This window comes from Plectropomus leopardus, chromosome 11, assembly GCF_026936395.1.
Source record: "Plectropomus leopardus strain MGB_pleo_1.0 chromosome 11, ASM2693639v1, whole genome shotgun sequence".
NCBI classification, from domain to species: domain Eukaryota; kingdom Metazoa; phylum Chordata; class Actinopteri; order Perciformes; family Serranidae; genus Plectropomus; species Plectropomus leopardus.
This window is the reverse complement of record NC_142186.1, coordinates 17,054,153-17,079,334: the sequence shown is the minus strand read 5'-3', so window position 1 is coordinate 17,079,334 and position 25,182 is coordinate 17,054,153. Positions and strand designations below refer to the sequence as shown.

Genomic DNA, 25,182 nt, shown 5'->3' with positions numbered 1-25,182 from the left:
CCTTTCAGAAGGGTCTGAAACTGCATGCTGTATCCATTTAAACTATTATAGCATCACATCCCCTCTCCTTTAGCCCTTTTTCACCAAACTTTAGGGGTAGACTATATATGTTTTCTTTTTTTTTTAAATATGGGGATATCTGCTAGAAGGCAGCATGGAGGTCTGTCAAAATGTTACCATTGTTACTTCTTATTAAACCTCTTCCGAACTCAGTACCGACAAATTTGGAACGATGTTTGAGCACTGCTTGAACAGAGACAAACAGAATTTGTGGCGGCGCATCATCACATCGCACTGGGAAAGGGGCAAAACTTGGCATGTCCATCCGGGTGTCATATTTCCATTACCGTCAATTGGGGCCAATCAGAGCTGATCGTAGCTGGAACCAATAAATACTCTGTTTTGTGAGTGAATGTCAGTTGTAACCTTCTCCATTAAAGACAAAGGTCAGATATTGGTGGGGTTTTTGTCCGGTGGAAAAGGGGCTTGTGATAGCGCAGTCAATTGTCTTGTCTAAAAGTGTGGCTGTTCGGAACAGCTTTTTCCGTTTGGTCGAACGTCACATCCTACAAACAAGTTTGTTTCAAGCATACCACTGCCCATGACCTTGCAGAGTCTACTTTCAAGTAGGCAATGTCTGGTGACATGTAGAAAGTGCAGCTACAGTTGGGGAGTTATTTTGTTGTTCTGAATAGATTATCATTTGAGGTTGCACAGAGCAACACTGCATTGTAGGGGGGTTCATTGGATTTTTTTAATGGGGGAGGGGGACTTGGACAGCAAGCTGGAGCTTATTGGGGAGGTGCTATGTTTCTACTATTTCCAGAGGTCGGAGGCAAGTGTACAGCTATTAGAGTATGGATCTTTACTTCAGGGCTTGGTTTTGGCTATACTAAGTGAGTAACTACATAAGAAAAAAGTTGTGTTGTCATACGCAAATACCGAGAGTCAACCCTGACATTAAGAATACAGGCTGAGTGTGTCAGATATTCCTGTTTTGTTTTGTTTTTTTTGTCATGCCTGTGACTCCCACAAGACAGGCTCAAACCAGTCCTTTTATACCAGTGAATGGAACCTTTTTTCCTCTCTGAGTGACTGGTTAACACATTGGTGTGTCCACATTTATTTGCACATAGTAGTTGTGCACATGAACAAATTCAATAACCTAGGATCAATTAGTCTGTGAGTCTATGAGCAAGATGACTGGTGCTACTCTGTGACCACTGTGGATCCTGTTCACCCACTATGTCAGAATATGTTTTAGAATTGTTCTTCTCTATGATTTTTTTTTTCATTAGAAGCCCCCCCTCCTCCCTTAAAAAATGGGTTTGTTGTAGACCAGCGCAAGAAAAGGTGGCGCCATTTCGTATCAAGTCTTGCACACAAAATGGTGGTATGGAACCTATTAACCCCTTAAAGACCAACCACATCTAGTCCAGCACACAAGTATGATTGCCCCCCTCAGTAACCTGGCTCTGCACACTCATGTAAAATCAACAGAGTGGTACTGAAACTGCAGAGGGGAGCACTGTAACCCTCCTGAGGACTTCACTGATCAGCTCAGTTGCTGTCAGTGCAAGTAGTACCTTCTGTCTGCCACAGCACGTAGGGGCAGCTGCTGTAGCAAGGAGGGAACCGTGGTGCGGTCGCCCGGAAGGAGTCGTGCTGCCGCTCCATCAGGCTCCGGCTGAGTCAGCCATAGAGCATGTAGGGGCGGGCTCTCTCCAAGACCCCGCACCTTATTATTGGTTGTCATCAAGCCGTTGTGTAACTTGCGTACAATTTCGGGCACATTGTCTGGAAATGCGCAAATAAAGAAAATGGAGGCGGATTTGGATTTCTAGCCGCTGCCTGAGGCACAACAAGCCGCTTAACTCAAATCGTGAAGGAAAACACTTGGTTTCAGATTCAACGATCTCCATCGACTCGCAGTCCAGAAAGAAAAGGGATGTCCTGACGGCATTTCACAGGAAACACGGAAGCCATCTGCAAGGAGGACAATCGTTTTCTCCGCGGACTGGCAAAGAAAGCCGACATGTTATGTCTATGGACTGTTATTTCAACACGGACGATGTAATCGAAAAGCCACAAAGGAGTCGGTGGTGAAGCAAATAGGAGAAACACGGAGCACCGATCTGGTAAGGGGTCCCACTAAAGACTAACTGCGGACGAGTCATTAGCTCATCTTATTAGTGCTACATAGCATTGTGCTAGTGACTGTGGTAGTTAGCTAGCTTCCCTCAAAATATCAACCACGTCAGTGTAAAATGAAACCAACACGTGGCTCGATTCACAAACCTGACCGCTGCTGAGGATGATTTTGTTGAACTGATTGCATTTTACCGTATCCTTTTTGTCTGCTGTTCTCAGTTCAGGCTGGATTAAAGTACAGCTGATAACACACATCAAGACCAGAACAACACACAGTTTCCAGGTGGTTATACAGCGGAGTGTCCGATTGAAAACTATAACATGAGTTGACATAACATGCTCATCTCTGTGCAAATTATCACGAACAACAAAACATAAGTTTGTAAGAGAATTTTTCTGATAACGTTACACCTGCTAGTAATCATTAGGCTTGGGGCACCTCTGTTGATGTGCTGCTGACTTGTTTTAAAGGGGATATAATATGCACAGCAAGCTCTCAAACAAGACAAAGTTGTCACCCTCAGATGAATTAAATATGATCTGAGCTATAATCTTGCCCCATAGATTTTACATAAAATGCTTCATCAACTTCTGTGATAATAAAAGAAATTTAACAGTCCATAGTCCCTGAAGGAAAATCCTAGCTAAGAGTGCTGTTACATGAAGCACACACACACACACACACACACACACACACATATATATATATATATATACATTGCGACAGATATCATTTGAGAATATGATAGAGAGCAGGTAGAGAGGAACAACATGTTAGAGAAGAGTGCAAAAGTCCCTCACCACTCTTTTGGATCGTGTCTGATCCACTAGCCTCCCGCAAACCCGCAATCAGTTTTGTCAGTGTTTTTCATCAGTGTGCAAAAGCACAAACACAGAGAGAAACAAGGTAAATGCTTCATCTGTCCATATCTTGACATAAACAAGTTTCAAAAACTGCACTGCCACATAAAATTTGAGCAGAAAGCTTTTAACATGATATCCCATGATCCTTCAGCATGAGACTCAACGTTAAACAATATACACCCCACTTTTATAAGGCAATTTTATTAGGTACACTTAAACACTCGAATGTACAGCTTCAAAAGCTTATGACAGCCAATTTTTGTACAAAAGTGTTCAAAGGGGGGTTAATATGTTGACTACTGAAGTTGTCATTAGCTGTGGTGTTGTTCTGGACTTCATTATATTGAAGTGTTTTTCTAATATTACCCCCCACCCCATGTTTGCTAACAAGTTGAGAAAAACATGAGAAACACCTCTCAGTATAATGCAGTCTAGTTCAATGCCACTGCACTCTGAAACCTTGGTAATAAACATATAGTTAGATTAGATGGGTTCTGAAAGTTTTAATCAAAACTGGACATTATTATCTTAATTAATATCGAATTTATGGCTGAGCTGTTGCATTGCATTATATTTAGTGGCCAGTGTGAATAGATATTAAATCCCACAGAATAATGTTCAGATTTTACTGGTATGTACAAGTGTAGATAAATTTACCAATCATAAGCCAATTTGGTTATGAATTGATAAAAGCCTTCTCAAATATTTTTCAAAAAGCCATCTCATGAAACACACCAATGAAAAGTAGGAAACAACAAGCACATCACTATCAAATAAGACGCCATACAAATAAGTCCTAATTAAAAGTGATGTACACTATATTATGTATTATGATATGTGGGCTTTGCACATGCTTATTTAGTTTTTGGCAATAGTTATAATTTAGTTGGTGATCTGTGTGAGATCTGATTTGCCTGGCTTTGACTGATGTTAGGCTAGGTTGCATTTGCTGTGCATTTGTTTATTTTTTATTGTATCCACCTAAGAAATTGTATTTTGCATTTTTGCTCATTGCTGAAACAAGACAGCTGGACCACCATCACATGGCTACACTGCCAGTTGAAATGTTTTCTAATTCACTACAGTGTGAGAAAAGCAAAACATGGTGTTCATGTCACTGTAGCTTTGTAACCGTACCCTCATGTTGATTATACTCAATTTTACTACTGTTTCAAGTGGTGATGGTGGCTGGTAAATCTTGACTGTTGATATTATAATTTTACATCTAGGTGTTTGGAGGATGTTTTACAGTACCATAGTCTTTAGGATCATTTAACTCCATCAGACAATTGTGCAAAATGCTAAATGAAGGTATTGTTCACATGCTGTATTAATGGCTTTGCATCAGTTTGATTTTTCCACCCCCTTTTGTATATACTCTGCAGCCGGTCTCCAAGCAGATCTTGCTTACGCAGTAAGACTCTAACAATGGTGGTAGATTTAATTAGCAGTTGACATCAAAAAAGGCCATGACATGGTGTGTGCTAACTGACCTCAATCAAGCAGTCGAGACCAGAGCTTGCACAGAGTGAAAGTTGCATGCAACTGTTCAAAAGCAAAGAGCAACGGCATAGAGAAGGACACGGTCCTCTTCTGTATCTACCCGAGAGATTGCATTGGTGAGGGATCATATTTTCTGCAAGACACTCTTAGTTATTGATGTTTTTCTGCCCTTGCGTGTGGTACACCACATAAATGTAGTTGCTCACATAAGAAATTATGTAAATTGTCAAATCCAAATAAAGCATTCTTCCTAGGAATTCAAAATATTAGATGGATCACTATACAGAGTTTCAAGATTAGTTTCTTTCTGTGTTGGTAGCTGCAGTTGTGCAATGGCTGGGGTTTGCACTGGCTGAATCCGAGCTGAAAGTCTGTGGAGTTTCGGCCCACTCTCTCCCAAATGAGGTAATCTCCACACACTACGCCACTATGACACACCACTACGCCACTACGCCATGACGCTGCTGTGTATTAAAGATACGCTCCTGGGATGCTGGGACAGAGCTGTCTTGATTTGAGCTAGCAACAGAGGTAGTAACAGTGTTGAATCAAGGTCTATGTTGAAGAGACAGCTGGCAGAACGGGATTGTGGGCAGTGCAGGTGTGACGTCTTGCTGGCACACGATGTGTGCAACCTAAAGCGGTAGATCTAAAACTCAGCTTGCAGCAGTTATCTCCAGATGAACATGTCTGCTAATTGTTAAAACTGTGAGATTCTAGAGATCATTACCCACCAAGCAGAAGACATGATCAGCAGCCATATACAGGTAAGGTGATTGCTATTTTAGTTGCCATGTTATGCAATAAAGTGGTAAAGGGATGACATATTTTTGTGGGCCAACCAGGAAGTAAGCATCGCACTGGTTCCCTCGTCAAAAATCATATGGGATTTTTGAATGGGATGTTCAGCTCTGTGATGAACACAAGTTTATGAGACTTACACGTTTAGTTCAGCGTGATAATCTTCAGAGTTGAACACCACTTTTGTGTGTTTTGAAGCGTAATTGAAATCGCCATAAGCAAAAAGCTATTGTTAGGCTATACACAAACTACAACGTGGTCGCACAACTTAAACTTCACCTCTACAACTACTGTAAAAACACGAAAACATTATAAACAGATACATCTACAAGTTTGAGTGCGACTCTGCCGAGACAGATAAGGGGGTTTACTGAGTTTCTATGTCCAGTGTGATGACGTCTAACATCCCCGACAAACACTGTGGTCCCGTTTAAGCATTTGTTAGCAACCACCTTTTTTTTAGACGAGTAAAACCTTAAAATTTCAAAAATCATGTTCAAGCTTATGTATTTTTTGTTGCAGAACAAAACCTCTCAATATCTTTAGCCTGTGTTAACCAGACCTTAATTAAGGCATTTTACCGAAAACCCATTCAAAAAACCCATAGACTTGAAGATGAGGGAACCGAAGTGCTAAAAGGCTAATGGACTTCAGCATTTTAGGACTCATCACTTCACCACTCTATAGTTATTGTTTCTAAAGCACTGCCGACATGCATGTTTTATGTCTCACTAGAGGCAGGTGTCAAACATTACACCTGTCATGCCTCTTTTTTCCTCAGTGATGCTGGCACACTATTTAAAATCACACACTGAAGCAGCATGATGCCACCGTCCTTTAGTTCTGTGTAAAAATGTAAAGGACTTGAGAGAGAGATTTTACATAATAAAAAGTTGATGTTGATATTGTGGTGGACCTCCACAAATAAGTGTATGGGAAACACTGTCCTTTATATATTTTTCTATTGGTTACATGATATTTCTGTTGTTGAGCATGTCAACTGCACTCTTTTAGCAGTGTTCCCTGTCACTTAGTAAGTGGGAGAGAGATGCGTAAATTGTATGATGCTCGTGCCACTTTGAACAGGAAGCAGAAAGCTCTGCCACCATGGCAACAAGTACTCACCTTGCCCAGTCAGCTCTTGTGTCGTGTGGTGAAGCCCGATCAGCTCCTCTGTTTTCAACTGTCCTTTCGATTGCACAATGTGGCCAAGGCAAGTTAAGATGGCATGTTTTACAGTATTGTGCTTAGACTGATTTGTGCATTTGTCCTCTGGTGCTAGCAAATGTGAGGCTTTTCAAATGTCTTCTGAGCTCCCAGCTAAGTTTTAAAGGAACTCATCACAACATCTTGACGAATTCGATGATGCACTGGTACCAAGGACCCAACCAAGGACCCTTTGTACAAAAAGCAATGGTTTCGTTTTGCATTTGTTGTCATTTTCCAGAATATTTCTCATCATCCTTAGATTGTTGTCCAGTCAGTTATGCAGGTTGCGCCACAGATTCCTTTGCAACAGACTTGTTCAACGTCATTACTACTGACTACTGAATCTGTGTTATGGAAAACTTTGTTGAAGCTGAGGACAGGGCCTCGCGAGAGAGAAATCGCTCCTAAAATGTCATTTTCCTGAACATGCTCAGTGGAAACAAGTAAAATTGCACAATTCTCCACATCCTTGGTTTCATTCTGCTGGAATGCACAACAGCCATTTGTCCTAATGCAAGCTGTGGGCAGTTGCTGTTTGTCACCAGGCATTTTGTGTACCCTCCACTGAATGATATTATCAGCACCAGACTGATCGAGGACTATGCCAGGAGCTTTATGTACAATAGGGCAATACTGTGAGATGGTTAAGGAGGAGTAGTAGTTTGATAAGCTGCAGATGGTGTCTGCTACGTTCTGGGTTTTTTTGTGGGGGTTTTTTTTTTCATGGAAAAAACACCAAAGGTTTCAATGCATTTGTTGTGGTGGAGTAGGCTGGAGGAGTGTATCTGTTGTTGTCTGAAAATACTTGACTGCATGGAACATCTTGTTTGATCAAACTGTCTTTGTGTCGTACTTGCGTCTGGCTTTCTTACTGAGCCAGCTAGTTTGCCCTACATTTTGGCAGCTAGCAGGCAATCTTGAGTTACAGTGCAGTTCTTGTGGTCCAGTTGCTGAGAATTGCTGCATTCACAGCAAGTCCAGCTTTATAGCAACAAAGTAATTCTGACTTCATTTGAAAGTGGGTGTTGCCTCAAGGCCGTAGACACTTTCAGAGAACTGGATACAGTGTTGGAGGTATGCAGCATTCATTCCAATGAAAGTTGCTCAGTGACACATATAGCCAAAAAAGTCCAACTGCTGCGTATACAATTTCCCGGATGATTTGCACTGCTTCCGCACTGCATGGCCCATAGAACACACACACAAGACCTAGCTGTGCACTTCCAAATTAGCGCTACACTAAGTTGCGGATAAAATGATCCAATCGTGCAGCTCCTCTCAACTTTCTAAATGTTACCATACTGAATGGATCAAATCCTGATAGCGAAAATGAGTCAGTTAGTGGGGGTTTTGGTGTGTATCCACTGATTTATATACACATACTCCTTTACCATGCAAGTCATTTAGAAAAAGTACTTTTGGGCCACAGGGCATCACGTGACAGTGTAATTACACTGTTTGGCCACTACGACAATTGGCTTCCAGGCCCGGTGCACTTTTTGGGGGTTGGGGTTTAGGCTGCTGCAATGGGGCCGCAGGCACTGTAGAAAATGCAGAGCTGCATTGAAACCAGCTCTGCCTGCAGCAAAAAGTTGAAATAGATTCAGATTTTCATTTTACTGTCAGTCAGACTGAGAAGACATCCTCAGTCTTTTTACGTTTTATCTTTAGATATTCTGGTAAGTAAAAGAAATTAAGTATGTAGTGACAGCTCATATACTATCATACTTGGCAGAGCACTGGCTTTGTATGTGTGTGCATGTTGTTCTTTTGTGGCAGAAAAGAAACTACGGTAATGATAATAAAAATGAGGTCTATAGATCTCCTAAGCCAACAAAAAACGTACAGAAGACAAATGCTCAGTTACTGAGATTGGGAGACGGCTTTCTCTCCACCCTTCACTCCCCCACAAAGTACCATTAAAGTGACACTCACATCACTGCATGGCCTTGCGTCTAATCACTGCAAGGCCATATTTGGTGTGAATGCAGCCTTAAATGCAACGTTGCCAGTTCAAATCCAGCCAGGGACCATTCCCTATCTCTCTCTCATTTCCTGTTATCTATCCATTGTCAGTCATGCGTCATCTTTGTCTTAGATGTGGGAAGCATTGTGCACTTAGCAGCTGAATTTGCAAGCAGTGATTTAGCAAAACATCTGGAGGATTACTGGGCATTACATCTGTACACTTTTTTGAGACATCTTATACCATGCACATGTGAGCACAATGTCAGACTTTAGTAAGCAAGAGACATCTCTGACATCCCAGCCTGTCTCTTGTCAGTATTGAGCAGGTGATTGATGATTGTACCACAAAATCATGTAATGCTTTATGCCCATCAATATTTGAAGTACATTTTTACACAACATTGTATTTTATATTTAAATTGGTTGTCCGGATATATACAAAACAATGCAACATTGATGCTGTGATGTTGGACTGGAAACCAAGACTTGGCCCTGCTGGACAGGTGGCAGTGTTCTAAGGATATCTACAGTTAATAGGTGGACGTGGTTGTCCATTGCAAGGGTCAGAAAAGGAGGAGCTGCTGGTGGTAGATGTGCTAGATTAATGTGAAGATAGCTCTGTTCCATTTAAGTGTGCCATTAAACTATTCTACACACAGCACGCACAATACCCTGTCTGTTATACTACAATTTACCATGTCCAAATGCCTGTTGTGAGAAAGGCCTTCCAAGATACCGGTTTCAATCCAATGACCAGGGTAGGACATGGATTATTTAACCTATGTTCAACCCTTCTTTTGTCAATTTTATTTGTTTACAGGTTGCTGCAACCTGTGACAATTGTGTCACGACTGTAACCAATGACGTAATTTGCCCCGCCCTAGTAATTAGCGACAATGACGATGTGCCATTCACATTGAAATCAACTCTTGTCTGACCATCCTTTTGACCATCTGTGTGGCAAAGCCAAATCGATCAAGGCAGGCTGACCCTTTTAACACAGAGATCGTGCAACACAGAAGCTACAGATTCCCTTCTTTATACTGCCGCATCATGCTGCTCCAAGTGTGTGATTTTTAGATAAGATTCCTGTAACGTAACAGCATCTGCCTCTAGTGAGACATATAATGTATGCATTTGCAGGGCTTTATAAACAAGAAGAGTGGCAGTGCATGGCAATTACGATTATTTTACTGTTCTTGTTATACGGCGGCTGATCTTGTCCTCTGCTCTCAGAGTAAGTGGCCCCTGGATCTCTCTTTTTTTTTTTTTAAATATAAATTTTTAGCCACTGTTTTTATTCTTTTTGTTAGCTGCTAACATCTGCTAGCTGCCAGCTGCTTTTTAAGTCATGCGTTGTGAGTTGCACAAATTACATGCCATCAAACCTGTCCCACCTATGGTCCTGTCCTGTCATCTGTCTCTCTTACACAGACACTGTCTCAGCCACCCCCCCACCCCCCACCCCCAATTCTGCGATGGTATCTTTTATACAGAATGGTGAGGAGGCATAACAGCACCATATTCCTGTCTTAAACAGTCAGTATAAAAAGGGGTGATATCAACGCTGATTCAACCCTGGTTGAACCCTTAGAGTGAAAAAAGGATTAGTTTACTGTAACCCTGATTCACCTGAGGGATTATTTGTTTTGTCAGTAGCCGCATCCATTTGCCTCTTGTTTTAGTTGATGTTTTCAGAGAATCCACAGCTGTATTGGCTTGATCACATAAACTGTATGCTTTGATGAGACAGTACTGCTGGAAGTAAAAGTCAATTTATGAAGAACTGCTGACTGTTGACAACAATTCACTTCTTCAGCTTTAAAGAGCAAAAGATCACCTATGTATGATTTGTTAGTGGCTTGTCCAAAATTAACACATTTTGTTAAACAACCGAGTTCATGCATTATTTATGAAATTAAAGCAATCACAAAGGGCCTTTCATTTTGTGTTGAATTTGTCGGCCCCTGTGGACTGAAGCGATAGTGTTTCTTGGCACCACCGGCGCCAAGAAACTCCTAATTTCTTGTCTACTTCCACCAGTGATAGCAGGCATGCTAATCAAATGAAGTTAAGTGTGTTTTATTCATACAAATTACACTGAAAATCACAATGAAATGATCAATTCCTGTAAGGTAGTCTGACTAACCAGATGTAGACTGTGGCTATAAGTCTACCTTGGCCAGCTTATTTAGGATGCTTCCCCTTCCACTTGTGCTTTGTTATTTTGGTGAATTTTTGCAAAGATCTATGTGGAATAAAACGACCTCTGAACACACTTCCAAAAAGCCTTGACTCCATCTCCTAGGGCTCTCATGCCTGATGTTGAGCCGTTTCCAGATACAGCCAATTGGATTTGATTTGCTACATCTCCTTACCCTGGCAGCAGCATGCATTTTCTTTTGTGGAGACATATCAATGACAGTGCTTGCTTCCTGACAAAACAAGCTACCTATGTCACTTTCTCGCACTTGGGCATAGTTGCTGCATCCTGGGTTTAGCGATGTCAATTGTGTTTGGTTTAAAGAAATACAAACAAGCCAGAACATTTCTATCTCCTGCAGTAGACTGGTTATGTGTTTTATCCAGACCTGTCTCCTGGTCTCACACAGCCCATTTCAAAGGCACAAGCCTTGATTTCTGTCTGGTCTGGAGCAATTGCCATAATGAAAGTTTTTATCTTGCAAAAACAAATGCAAAATAATTTATTATAATTATTGTATTTATTTCTCCTTTACAGGCAGCCAGGATTGGTGTCTTTCAGGAGGAGTTAGAGGGCAGCAGACATTTAACACCAGGTACAAATGGTTCTTAAAATTAGTTTGTGAGTTTGAAAAAAGTTTTTTTGAAAGAAAATTACACAGATTATACACACAAATTACACATGTAAAGGTTCAGCAGGTAACTTTTTTTTAAAACAACTTTTTGTCATATTTGCTGAATTTGTCATTATATCCTGATAGTCATCCATGAGACTGATAATCTGTGAAAAAATCCGGTTCCCCTGGCTCCTTGTAGTGCACCTGATGGAATTTGCATGAATCTATCACACCTGGACAACAACAATCAATAAGAGACAGGAATAGTCTCTAATGCATCCCAATCATTGCTCGTGCACACGCTAGACAAGGTGGTGGAGTCTCACAAATGCCCATTGGAGCACTAGAGGAGCCAGAGAAACATGTCTGTCTTGTCTGTCATGTATTACTATCAGGATATAGTGACCATTACAGCAAATATGACAGAATGTAATTTTTACAAAATTTACCTACTGGTGGACTCCATTCCATGAAACTAATATCTGCCACATGATCGTCACTACTTTTGCTTTAAGTATTCCTGAAAAGTTTTGTTCAGTTGTTTGCAAAGGTTCAGTGAAGTGGTTCTGTGGAGGATGGAACATCATATGTATCCAAGGGAAAAGCCAGATAATAAAAATAAAAAACTGTTGCATTTATTCTTAAGACTCCAAGTGATAGGTTCAGACTTTTTCAACTACTTATAATCATCACCCCTGTTAATAGAAGGCATGGAATTTCCCATTGTGTTTCCTTGGACTACTTAGCTGTGTCTATGCCACATCAAGTGGGTGTCTTCCAAACGTGTACTGCTTAAGTCTGCCAGAGAAATAGGGAGATGAGTACAGCTCTCCAGAGTCCTCCAATGCTGTCCCTTACAGAGGGCTAAGGCCTATCCAAAGCAAGGTCACATGCTAAGGAGGAGAGGTCAGACATCCCTATCCGTAGCTACTGTATGTCATCCAGCTCTACCTTGGGGTTCCCATTGCCTACCCAGACCTGATGGGATATATAAGCTTTCCAACATGTTTTGGGTCTGCCCTAGGGTATCCACCCAGTTGTAATGGAACAGTCTTGACTGATTGCAACCCTTCCAGGCAAGAGAGATAAGCAGACATTCACACCAAAATCAGACCTTTGGTAAAAAGATACAAAATTTAAAGGCATTGTAAGATGCCAAAGCACTTAATTATACTCAGAGACTTGACTTTGCCACTCTGGAAAATTATGCTGCTGGCAACTATACTCTTTCGTCATGCCGAACACAAGGTAAGCAACAGAAATGCAGCATTCACGTTTCAAAGTAATCTGCCGCAATTGTGCACTTGCATAGGTGTGATTGATAAGAGCAGCACCTTGCCAAATGACCTTGTCTAAACAGTGGGCCTGAATCTTTTTGAGGTCTGTAAATGTCCTCTGCAATTGCTTCCCCAAACTCCTCCCATACCCAACTTTTTGCTTCTATAACAGCAAAAGGTGCAGTCCTTCTAGCCTCCTGATATCTGTTTGCTGATTTAGATGTTTCACAGACCAGCTTTGCCTTAAGGGCCATCCCCTTTAGCCTGATGGTTTCCCCTCACAGCATGTCGCCACCAAATTTTTCTTGGGTTAAAGATGTGATGGGCACTGATGTACTTCTGGCCACACCTCTAATAAGCCATATCCACACTGTAGGCTTTGAATATGACTCACTTTGCTTAAATGTCCTTACCCTCCCCAGGGATGTTGAAAATGCCAAGTGTTCCTGCTTATACCTCATGACATCTTTGGGTTTGCCAAGTCTATCCATTAGTCCTGGGTCTCCAAGGTCCCACCAGAGACTCTAAGAAGCCCAGTGCCTGTTTGGTGCATGGACACAATCAGTCAGTACATGTCTCCAAGTGACATGCCTTTGCAAAATCTGACCCAATCACTATCTTCACTACACCTGTCCAACTAATCCTAGGAAATCCTGAAAAAATAGTGTCCAGGAGATCTGCAACTAAGTTATTTTCATTGCCAGTTTATTGCTTTAAACATTTGCTTAGATTGCTTTTTTTCCCAACCAATAGTCCAAACCCAATGCTAAAAAATTTTCAGCTGCTGTCAAGTGCTGTGCAGTGAGATGAGAAAACCCATATCTCATCAGTATTTGACCACCTTTTGCACAAGCTCCGGCATTTTCCCATATATTTCATGCATCAGAAGTTAGTTCCCGTAGCTATGGATTAACTATGTGTCTATGAGGCAACCTGCACCAAGTGCCCTCTGCTGTAGGCCATCACCTGGCTTGCAATGCCCCCCACTCCACCCCCCACAGCTTGCTATGGGAGGGGACCCCCTGTCCATCAGCTTCTTCAAATCACCAATAACAGGACCGTTTGCCCTTTGTTTGCCTGAAACCAGTTTTGTCTTGGATTCATAGGGACAAACAATCTCTTCCACTACTAACATAAACCTCTGTAATGGGGGAATTTTCAAAGGGAATTTGTGTACACTCACTCGTGTCTGGCCACATCTCACTCCACACTCTCCACACTGAATGGTAATTTGTAAGTTTACCTGGTGGCAAACTCATATTGAACTGGTATTTGATAGCATTTTTAGATTATTTTTTGTGGCTTGTAAAATGTTCACAATAATGATATTAGTATATATATTCCAGGTTTCCACTTAGATGTAACCCATATCATCCTGGACAGTCCCAGTCCTTGTGTGTCCAAGAAAAGGTCAGAATTTTCTCTTCAATTGTTGTGATTTTTTGGGGGGGGTGGGGGGGTTGCAAAATGGTTGACGTTTCTCTTTTGTAATTCTATGCTTATTTGTGTTTTCAGGATTGGGTCAAATAAGCCCTAGCTTTTCTGATCCTTGCAGAGAATGGCTCATGGATGGGATTCATACTATCATAACCTCCCACCCCTATCATCAGATCCGAGCACTTTGAGAAGGACATCAGAGTCAGAGGGAAGTCTTTCTCAGCATATAGAGAACTTCATAGGAAATCATGACTTCCCTGTCGCAGTGGCTTCACATGAAGCCCCTGCAACAAACTCAAACTTCAACACGAACTATTACTCAAATCCTAATATTGAAAATCCCAGTTCAGACTGTCTTTATCAAAGATACTGCAAGGACACAGAATGGCAAGCTGATGGAGAACAAACAGGAAAAGATTACTTGCCAAGATGTGGAAATACTGATATCCCAGATTTTGGCACAGATGGATTATCATCATCAGGATCTTTTCCTTCATCTTTTGCAAATGATTTACAAGAACTTAAGCAAGACTGTGGAATGCTATCTACATCATTTCTTGAAGACTACTCAGATGTCAGTAGCTGCTCTGAATCAGATGTAAGTGAAACAAGGCCCTCTTGTAAATTCATGGCAAGTAATTCAGTTCCAAAACCTAAAACTGATTATAGTACAAAAAATAGCTCCTCAGAATGGCTTTTCTCTGACACTGGAAATATGATGCTTGCAGCTGAGAATCAGTGCACTGATGTATCAGAGACTAATGTAATTTTGCATGGTACATCAAATGTGTCAGCAGGACAAAACATGGTTGAATGTTCCCAAGATAAGACGCAAAGTTCAGACAAAAATGTGAAATCTTGCGCAGGGCACAATCAGTCCTCTACTACTTCTAACAAGATGACAACTACAGGGAGCGACACTGTAGCTGATAAAAACGATTACGGAGGTGGTCCTGGTATGACAGGAAAGGAGGATGCAGAGACAGACCTCAATCCAGGAAAAAATTCAAGCATCTCAATAAGTGGCCATAAAAACTTAGCTGGTGAAAGAACAGAAAAGTATCCAGATGGTAATGGGAAGGAACCGACTGCTCCAACTACTCCGATTATCATGGCTACAGTGGACAATGAGCAGTGTCACTCAGATAAAAAAGTTCTGAGACAGGAAATGAAGGAATCATCTGACCAAGAAAATGAGGGATTTGATAATCTTAACTCCACAGATGGCCAAGATAGAAATACAAGAGAGGACTTGCAGGACAAAAGTGAAGACCTACAAAGGGAAAGAAAAGAATCAGTGTCATTTGAAAATGATGAGGAGAAATCCCCAAATTCCAACTCCAATGTTGGACAAAATGAAAATGAGGAAACTGACTGTCAGGACAAAGAACTTCTGTCAAATATCTCTCAATCTTCAAATCCAAAAAAAGATGGGAGAAGGAAATGCACTAGTACCGCAAAACGAAACAGTCAGGATGTTGATTCATGTTTGAAGCTACCAGAGCACCAGTCTGACGAAAGTGTAGTTCAGGATGCGATATGTCTGAGTGCCGCTGTGACGAGTGATGGTCATATCAGCAATGCCAGTGACAAGAATGAGCAAAGTGTTGCAAGTCATTCAGAATCCTGCTTACAGACAAAAAGCTCTAGCACAGACATGAATCCTTGTCTAGAAAAAGAATGGACAAGTGCAGCGGACAAGACAAACACCACTTCTTCTCCAGATCCAGATGGTAATGATCCTGGTGTCACTGACAGCCTTCACATTGTTACAAGTGACAAGGACAAGCAAGATCTTTCTAGTCAAGGAGAATCCTGCTTACAGCCAATCAGGCCAAGCACAGACATGAATTCCTGTCTAGAAGAGGAAAGGACAAGTCTATCAGAGAAGAAAACCACAACATCTTCTACAGAACCAGTTTGTACTGACCCTCTTGTGAGTGGTAGCAATAAAGAGCAAAATGTTACTGATGGTTTAGAATCCTCTTCACAGTCAAACCCCTCAAGTCCAAACATAAATCCATGCCAAGAAAAGGAACGGACAAATCCAGCAGAGAATACAAATGCAACCTCTTCTTCAGATCAGCCACACCCACTAGTGACCAGTCCAGTGGCTCTACAACCAGGAAGTGTTACTGGAGATGTTGCTGAAAATACAAGAGAGTCATTTGAAGAGTTAGACACATCTGCAGAGGAGCCTTCAGCGCTTGGCATGCTGTATGGTGAACCTCTGTCAAGAGAAGATTCTTCATGTGATGCTGATGAAACTAATATCGACACAAATCACTGTAAAGACACATCTTTGGCCAGACCTGACAGTAACACCTTGGGCTTTTCAGAAGGACAAGCACCTCAGCTCAAATCCTCTCAACAAATGACAAAATGTCTGCAGCCTGTCGTAATACTGAAGACCTCAGAGTCAGTAAATGGAAGGAGTGGCTCTTATCAGTGCGCAGAATGCCAATACACCACCCACAATGTAGATCATCTTATTGAACACCACCATCGTTGCCATATTGTGCACAATTTCCAGTTTTGCAAGAATTGTAATCTCTACCTGATAAGGAATGAACAAGCAGAAAAACATGTATGTTACATAAGCAAAGAAAGCCCGCAGCTTTCTTCTGATTCCAGCCTACTGATGAAAATAAAACGTCGCGGGGGACACAAGTGCATGAAGTGCGGACTAATATTTTCAAAAGTACTTCAGTATATCAAGCATATGAGGGCTCACACTGGCCAAACACCCTTTAAGTGTAATGCATGTGGATCATATTTTGCACAGCCAGGATGCCTACAAAGACACCAGCGAATACCTGGTAGATGCAAGCAGGCAAAACTTCCGGTTTCAAATTCGGATCCCAATATCAAAGAAACCGAAACACTACCAGAAACACCACCGCAAGAGGACCTGGTACACAACAAACCTTATCCAAATCTGCCCAAATGTTACATAAAGCTAGTTGACATCTCTAAAACCCATCAGTGCAGATTTTGTGGTAAATACTACTTAACTGAAGCCAAGGCTAAAAAGCACTTCTACAACATACACAAAGGAAAGACTTTGGTGGTTTCGTCAAGTCAGTCAACCACTAAATGCAACAGTGAGGAAACCAAAAAACTGCAAAATGAGACAACAGGAAAATATAAATGTCCCCTTTGTCCACGGCTTTTCAAGTACTCCTACAACAGAGCTCGGCATTTACGTGACTGCGTCAAAATTTCAATATATGGTGGCAAGGAAAAAATTTCTGGTAAATATCGATGTCCCTTGTGCCACGTATCCTTCACGTTACCATCTAACCGATATAGACATATTAAAGCATTTTGCCTCAGAGACTGTCTTAATCGGCTCACAAAAGAGAGAGCAAAATCAAAGAAAAAGGTTGAACAGAAAAAAGAAACAAACAAAGGACAGGACAAGGAAATTGAGCAGAAAATACAGTCTAAGAAAAATGAACAGAAAAAAGAGTCTAAGGAAGTGGAGCAGAAAAAAGAAGCAACCCCAGCTTTGACAGCCCCCAACATTGTACGACGCTACAAATGCAGTCTTTGTCCAGCAGTTTTCTGTCATGCTTCTGGAAAGTACAGACATATGAAGAAGCATGAGCTGTTTAAACTTACTGGCAAAGTGTTCAAGTACAGGAATTCAGCTTTCTCTACCTTGTCTAACCCTACATCTTTAAGTAGTACAAAGACTGGAGAGAGTACTTCAAAGACTGGAGAGAGTAGTACAAAGACCGGAGATGGTACAGATACCTCAAAATTAACTGAAGCAAATAACAGTTTTGTTTTGAGCTGTCGTTTTTGTGAACGTGGTTTCTCCACTCCACAGTCATTACAGAAACATGAGCGCAATCACAAAGGTGAAAGACCATACCGCTGTCCTGAATGTGGAAAAGGATTCAAGAAACGTGCCTATCTGATTGGTCACAAAAGCATTCACCAGAAGAGGATACAGTGTACTGTCTGCAGAAAGATTCTTCCAACTATCGGAGAACTGATCCAGCACAGAAGCACACATCTTAAAAGAGGAATGCTTCAATGCCCAGATTGTCATCTCCAGTTCCAGTATCCTGCACATCTCCTTAGGCATCTAGAAGGACACAAACGTAGAGAAAACAAGGCAAAACAGCTTGAAGAGAGACCACCACTAAAACCACAGCAGCCCTTGGAATCTGTGAAAGAGCACAGTGATCCAAAGCAATTACAGTGTTCCTTGTGCAAAGAGGTATTTAATGATGCCCAGATACTAAGAAAACATTGTCTTACACATATAACTGGGTCCTCAACATACCAGTGTCCATTCTGCAAACGTGATTTCAGTCATCGCCGGTATTTGTTGCGCCACATGATCATGCATACTGGAGACAAACCTTTTTCTTGTACTAACTGTGGAAAACAGTTTTACCGTGACTTGTACCTTAAACTTCACAGTGAGAAGTGTTTGCCTGCTCAAACCAGTGATGTTGTCACGATGGAGTCTAAGATAGAATTAGACACAAAGCCACAAGGGCCACATAGGTGTTCCTATTGTCCACGGAGGTTTTTCAAGAAAATGCGGCTGAAAAATCATCTCCAAGGCCACAAAACAAAATCTCTGCTTCTGTGCTCAAAATGTGGGCAGTACTTTGGAATTCAAAAATTTAAACAACATCAGAGTAATTGCGGGGTGACTACAGAACTCAGCTCTGGCTTATCATCTCCAAATGGCAATGTCTGTAAAAGCTCTTCACCGACAAGCCATGCCCCTGTAATGCCCTCAAAGTCTAATACAACCAAAATGCTTCCCTTTAAATGCTCTCACTGTACACAGAGGTTCAGGTACAGATCATTACTCTTGAGGCATATTGTGTCACATACTGGAGTACAACCCTATGCATGTATGCACTGTGGAAACCGTTATGGAAGTCAGACAATGTGTTTGCAGCATGAAGCTTTCTGTGATGGTGTTAACAAAGAGGGGCAATCAAAAGTCAAAGGTGATGCTTCAACACAGTTGCCAAAGACAGCTACTCTCAAAGAGGCAGCACAAAAGCCCCAAGCTGAAGGTGAAGCTGATTACAAGTGCAAGTTCTGCACCAAGACTTTCATGAAATCAAGAAGCCTGAGACGTCACATTTTGACACATAATGAAGTTAAGCCATATCGCTGTAGAGCCTGTGACAACTGCTTTTCAAGATATGATCATCTCAAAGTACATCAGGCTCGCTGTAAAGGGAAAAAAACAAGACTAGAGATCCGTATTCCTAAAATCAGTTTAGAGGATGTTGGCAGGGGTTGGCAAAATAAGTTTGGCCTGGAGCCTGCTGAAAAGCAGGAGACATTCAAGTGCGAAGTCTGTTCAAGGAGCTTTCCAACTCAGTCTAAACTTTCCCGACATGTAACTATGTTCCACACTACAAAATTATTCAAGTGCACAAACTGTGGCTCATCATTCTCTCATGAAAAAACTCTGAAAAAGCATAAGAAGATGAGGAAGTGCAGAAAGCGCTCCAATGGAACAAATGCTTCTCTACCACCAGAAACCAATCCTCCTACTGAAAGTGTGACAGACTCGCAAAAAAGAAAGAGAAAAAGAATTCTACTACAAGTTCAGCCTTACTTTAACAAAAAGCACAAATATGTATGTAGTTATTGCCCCCGGGCTTTTGGAAACAGCTGGCAATTGGGCGTGCACACCCGACTGCACACAGGAGAGCGGCCATATGCCTGTGATTATTGTGGACAGAGATTTATAAGAAAGGATTATATGCAGCGTCATGCCTCAAAGTGCACTGAAAAATCAAGCACTTCAACACCAAGATCATCAAAGTCCACAGTTTCCCAAAGCCTACAGCCAACCTCTAAAAGCCCACCAAAAGGCTTTTCTTGTGCATACTGTAGTTCCCGCTTCTTACTATTTTCACAGCTTCAAGAGCATTTTTTAAATGCCCACCAGCTGGAAACAAAGGTTCCACCAGTGCCCACTGCTCCCCTGCAACACCATCTGTCAAATATACCAAACATCAAAAAAGAGCCTTTGGATGAGAGTGGTGACAAACAGCTTAGTAATGGTGCTAATTTGACTTGTAAACTAGATACATCTCTTGAAAGTGAGGCCCCCAAGAAATTTTCCTGCTCAGAGTGTGACATGTCCTTTACAAATAAAGCTGGACTAACTGGTCATCTGCGTGTTCATGCAGTGGGGTTTCCCTTTAACTGTAAAACTTGCCAGAGGGGCTTTTGGAATAAAAGTCTTCTCCGTAATCATAACAGGAAATGTAGATTTGGACGTATTTCTGAGAGAACTTCAAGCCAACAGTTGGAAGTCCCTTTGAAAGCGGAGATTGATTTGGTCCTGAATGACCCTGTTCTAGTGTTCAATGATGCCTCCAAATCAACTGGCACTGGGGTTTTGCAGACCAGCTTTTCCTGCAAAGATGACTCAATGGATGGATCCTCACAAAATTCAGTGGGAAATCAGGTGCAAAGCAGCTCAAGTAAAGAAAAGAAAGTTGTGCAATACCAATGTTCGGAATGTGACCAGAGCTTCACAGATGGCCTGTTGCTCATTAGTCACCTCGAAGACCATGGACGAGAGGAACAAGCGAAAAAGCGCAATGCATGTATTAAGTGTGGGCAGGTGTTTTCTAGTCAAGGAGCTCTTGAAAAACACATGAGGATGCATGAAATTAATAAGAAATTCCCTTGCCCTAACTGCCCCAAGGTACTTGACACCATGTCTGAGCTTGAAATCCATAGAACATGCCATGACCCAAACAGGCCTTTTGTTTGCAAACTGTGTGATCACAGGTTTTGGACAAGACCATCTTTATGTAATCATTACCGCATTGAGCATCTAGATGATGTATATAGTTGTCGTTTCTGTAACAAGGCTTATGCAGTAAAAAAATCTCTGGTAAGACATTATAGAAAATGGCATCAAAAAGAGCAGAAAGATCGAGGGAGAACTATACAGGATAAGAGCAGCGCTGAACAATCCAGCAGTCAAGTGAGTACAACTGGTGAAAGTGATGAGGATCAGAATAACGGCAGTGAGGACAGCGACTCAGACTCTGCGCCATATTTCCCATGCCATGTGTGTGGTAAGACATTCCCAACATCTGAAAGTCTTGAGGATCATCAGAGATGTCACCTGGGTGAAAAACCGCATGAATGTGCAGAATGTGGTAAATGTTTTTTTCAGGCATCACAGCTACAGCAGCACCAACGAATGCACAAGTCTGAATTTCAATGTCAGGCATGTGGAAGAGGCTTTGTCTCGCTCTTTGCTCTGCGGAAACACAAGCATACTCATGGAAAGAGCCGTCCATACCGTTGTTCCAAGTGTGATTTAAGTTTCACGGGACCCTCACAGTTGGCAGAACACATGTCTACCCACCGTGAAGAGAACTTCCCATGTGATATCTGCAATCGCATGTTTCTCTCAAAAAGTAGTAGAGCTGAGCATCGGAAAAGCCACTCCAAGTCAGATGCACCTTCAGTTTCAAGGGAAGAACACAAGAAGTCTGCCTCACCTTCTGAAAGCTCATTGGTATCCCCTAAAGAACTTAAATATCGCTGTGGTGTTTGTGGTGAGCGTTTTAGAGACCCAGAGGAGCTCTCAGAGCATGGTTGCAATGCAGCAAAAGAGCGGTCATACTTATGTTCAGACTGCGATAAACATTTTCTGCATGCATCTCACCTGAAAAAGCACAGGACCACTCATCATCTATCATGGTCTAATTGCGAATATCCATGCGATCAATGCAACAGAAGTTTTTCCTCCTCTGAGCGCTACCTCAGCCATCTGAAGAGCCACGTGGACACTGCAGCGGAAACTAAAAACACTGAAGGTAAAGATGGAGCTGTGTCACGCCGTTTCATATGTCCAGTTTGCCACCAGTGTTTTACCAGTGCCACTGAACTGATTCATCATTTTCCCACACATCCCGATGGTACCTTTGAATGCAAAATTTGTAAAAAGACATTTCCCTCTGGAAGTAAGCTTGAAGAACATGAGCGCTGTCATGTGACATCAGCTACTGAATTTGAATGCATAGTTTGCGAGTGTGGTCAAAGCTTTTCGGGAAGAGGGGCTTTCCATCAGCACCACTGTTCCCATCAACAGCATGCAGCAATGGAGGCTGATAACTCAAATCCACCAGTGAAGACACCCCCTCCAAGTTATTATGAAGCAGCGCGAGAGGAGGAGGAGGTTGATGTTACCGGAGAGGATGGATACAATTGCCCTGTCTGCTCAATGCAGTTCAGCTCAAAAAGTGGTCTCTTGGAACATCAAAATAAAGAGCATCGACATGAGAAGCCATTCAAATGCGGGCTTTGTGGAAAAGTGTTTGCTAGGAGGCGCTACCTCAGAGAGCACGAGCGAAGGCATCGTCAAAAAACCACAGCTCAGTCAGCTGAAAATACATTCAAATGTACCCAGTGCCATACCGAATTGAACACAGCACAAGAGCTGTCTTTGCATATGAGATTGCATGCTGAAAAAGAAGCTGGGGAGTTTCGCTGTGATATGTGCTACAAGTCATTCAGCCAATGGTCTCATCTTAAACAGCACCAAGAAAGTCATGTTGGCCAGATTGTATATGAATGCACAGAATGTGACAAAGCCTTTGCTTTTCCTCACCTTTTGGAGGAACATCAACAGACTCATGCTGGGTCCTCTCAGTAATGGTTGTTGCATCCCATTTTCCTTTTTGAATAACTAGCTAAAGTAACTTGAAATTTCCTTTCATGCCTTACACCTGACTGTGTACCTCCACTTGTTATTACAATTTGGATCCAATTTCTATTTTTGGCTCTTGTGAGGAATTAACAAAGCTCTTGGCTCATGTCACAATGACAGGGCATCTCCTCCTGTGTTTCTATTGACATTGTGTATATTTTTAGTTCTGATATTGAAATTTGTATACAGTAAATTAGCCAGATAGTTTCTTGACTGTGTTTGTAAATCCATGACAAAATTGTGCAAAGCTGTTTAACATTCTGTGTTATTAATACAGACAATGCATGATGGGATGAGATATTTATGAGAAGTCTTCGATAAAGGTGGACATTTTTTATCAAACATTATCATTTTTGATGTTTGACATTTATTTTCAAACAACATATAGTCAGTTTTGTTGATAAAAATGTAATATAGATTTCAAACTGGTCATTTTAATCTATTGCTATTTTCTATGACCTCATGTACTATAGATAATTTTGTAATTTTCAGTTTAACATTTCTCTGTATATATCAACGGTTGTATTTTTCAAGTTATTAGTTGGCAAGTTTTTTGTACATACTTTTGAAATATGTTCGCAATGAATATTCTTTTCACAACCCAAGGATGTTACTTTCTTAAGAAATTTCTGTTGATGTATTCAATGGAGTAAAGTCAACTAGAAAATCCATTTGTGGATCTGTCTTTCTTTGTATTTCTGTATACTTTGTGGTAAGCTAACAGAAATGAATCTTGTCATGGATGAGTACTTTATATAATGTACATCAGAAGTAGTGGTATTCCAGTAGGCTACATTTAAGGAGGAGCTTTAAACATTTACTTTGTCAGTATCGATATTTCACTTGTACAGTACAATAATACAAATTTAATAAATCTAAGTATACTACTTGGTAGATTAAAAAATAGTTGCCATATGTGTGCAGTATAGGCATATCCAGTACATGCATATATATGAGTGTGTCTGTGTGTGGTAAGACTTATGACCATAGTAAAATTAAATGAAGAACTTCTGGTGCAGGGAGCACTGCCTAAATCCAGTTCAACTTTCTAAGGGTCCCACACAGCATGCCATAGCAGTTAGTTTCGGGCCATTAGTTGTCATGGTAACAGATACTGTAATCCTGATTTTTGTAAAAAGGGCATTGCTGTGAGCCCTGTCCTTAGACCAGAAAATCTAATATGTTCCTTTATTTGCATTTAAAGGCTCAAGTTAACTGGCTGAGAGTTCTTCCTGGAGTAATCCTCACAGGTGCTGCATAACCATACTTATATGAAAAAGTTTGCTTTGGTCACCATATCATGTACTTATATTCTTTGGCTAGAAAGAAATTGTGACTCCGTTCAAGTGATGTGGGCCCAGTCATCGCTGTCCCCCTGCAGTATTTGAGTTAGACATTTGCAGTTGTCTTTGTACTTTGCTTTGCTGAAGTCAGGTCGGTTTGAGTAAGTTCAAGGAAATCACACGATCAAAGGCCAGCAAGATGTCCTCTGTGCCAGTAAGTCTCTCAACCAGTCCATCAGTGCCTACCACTGGACTACATCAGGAAACATAGACAAACAGAGCAGCATTATGATTTTCCAAAGCACAAGAAAAAAAAAATTCAGTCTTGTGGCAAAAACAAAAACAACTCAGTAACTCACTGAACACTTACTGATTTAATTTTGACTTTGACTTTGAAGGCAAAATGTTCCTTCGTGAAGAGAAGTTATATTGGTTGACTTTTACGATCCAATTATCAACAATGTGTCTTACTGTGAAAAGACCTGGCAGCAAATGTGGCTCAGCCTTCACCATATCAAGAAAAACAAGTTATGTGACATACTAGATCCAAATGTCAGAGAGAGAGAGAGAGCAGCTACAAATTGCAGTCTCATTCCATCCTGGTAGCACTTGCTTTATTTGAGAAAATCAGGAGGGCATGCGGCAGTGTGAAGCAGTATGTGCTCTGTCTGCAAAAGGGAGCAGCATGATTTGCCACACATCTATAATGTTTGAAATCCTCTGTTCCCCATGCTGAAGAGCTTCAGTAGCTGGAGACAATGTGGTTACTGGATGTGACTGGAACTCGGGGTAGTGAAGCAGACACAAGTGCTTGGATTGAACTACACTCAAAGCCCACACTCAATTCAGAATTAAAATATCAGGACTCCTGGTCCAGTTGAGACTGACAGCCCAGGACCCAGGTCCTGGGCTGTCGTTGCTGTCACCAACTAAGGCTCAGAGTCTGGTTTAGTTCTGGTTTGTTGTTTGCCGTAAAGAACACTGTTGACTGGTCAAGCCTTGAGACTGCAACACTAGGCTATATATAGAAACTGCAGTAGTTCCTCCTGTTCATGGTGAACCTTGACGTGGTAAAATGTTGCCTCTCTTAAATCTGTGTCTGACTGCACCACATTTTAGAGCTGATACATGAAGGTCAT

At 41.4% G+C, this 25,182-nt stretch overlaps 1 protein-coding gene across 2 annotated transcripts; it reads left to right on the top strand.

Moving 5' to 3' along the window:
- Nucleotides 1–1,668: 1,668 nt before the first annotated feature.
- On the top strand, nt 1,669–23,429 carry znf1035 (zinc finger protein 1035). 2 transcript variants are annotated; one of them, XM_042490500.2, is made up of 5 exons: nt 1,669–2,138; nt 4,838–4,923; nt 11,237–11,294; nt 13,939–14,002; nt 14,108–23,429. In XM_042490500.2, exon 5 carries the CDS (start codon nt 14,151–14,153, stop codon nt 22,704–22,706), a length of 8,556 nt encoding a protein of 2,851 aa, XP_042346434.2. In that variant the 5' UTR covers nt 1,669–2,138; nt 4,838–4,923; nt 11,237–11,294; nt 13,939–14,002; nt 14,108–14,150; the 3' UTR covers nt 22,707–23,429. The 2 variants fall into 2 exon arrangements, with proteins under 2 accessions (XP_042346434.2, XP_042346435.2); XM_042490501.2 differs by lacking the exon at nt 4,838–4,923.
- Nucleotides 23,430–25,182: the final 1,753 nt, after the last annotated feature.

Excerpts from the sequence above, each read along its gene's own strand:
- znf1035 (XM_042490501.2), top strand. The coding sequence starts at position 14,151 with ATGGCTCATGGATGGGATTCATACTATCATAACCTCCCACCCCTATCA.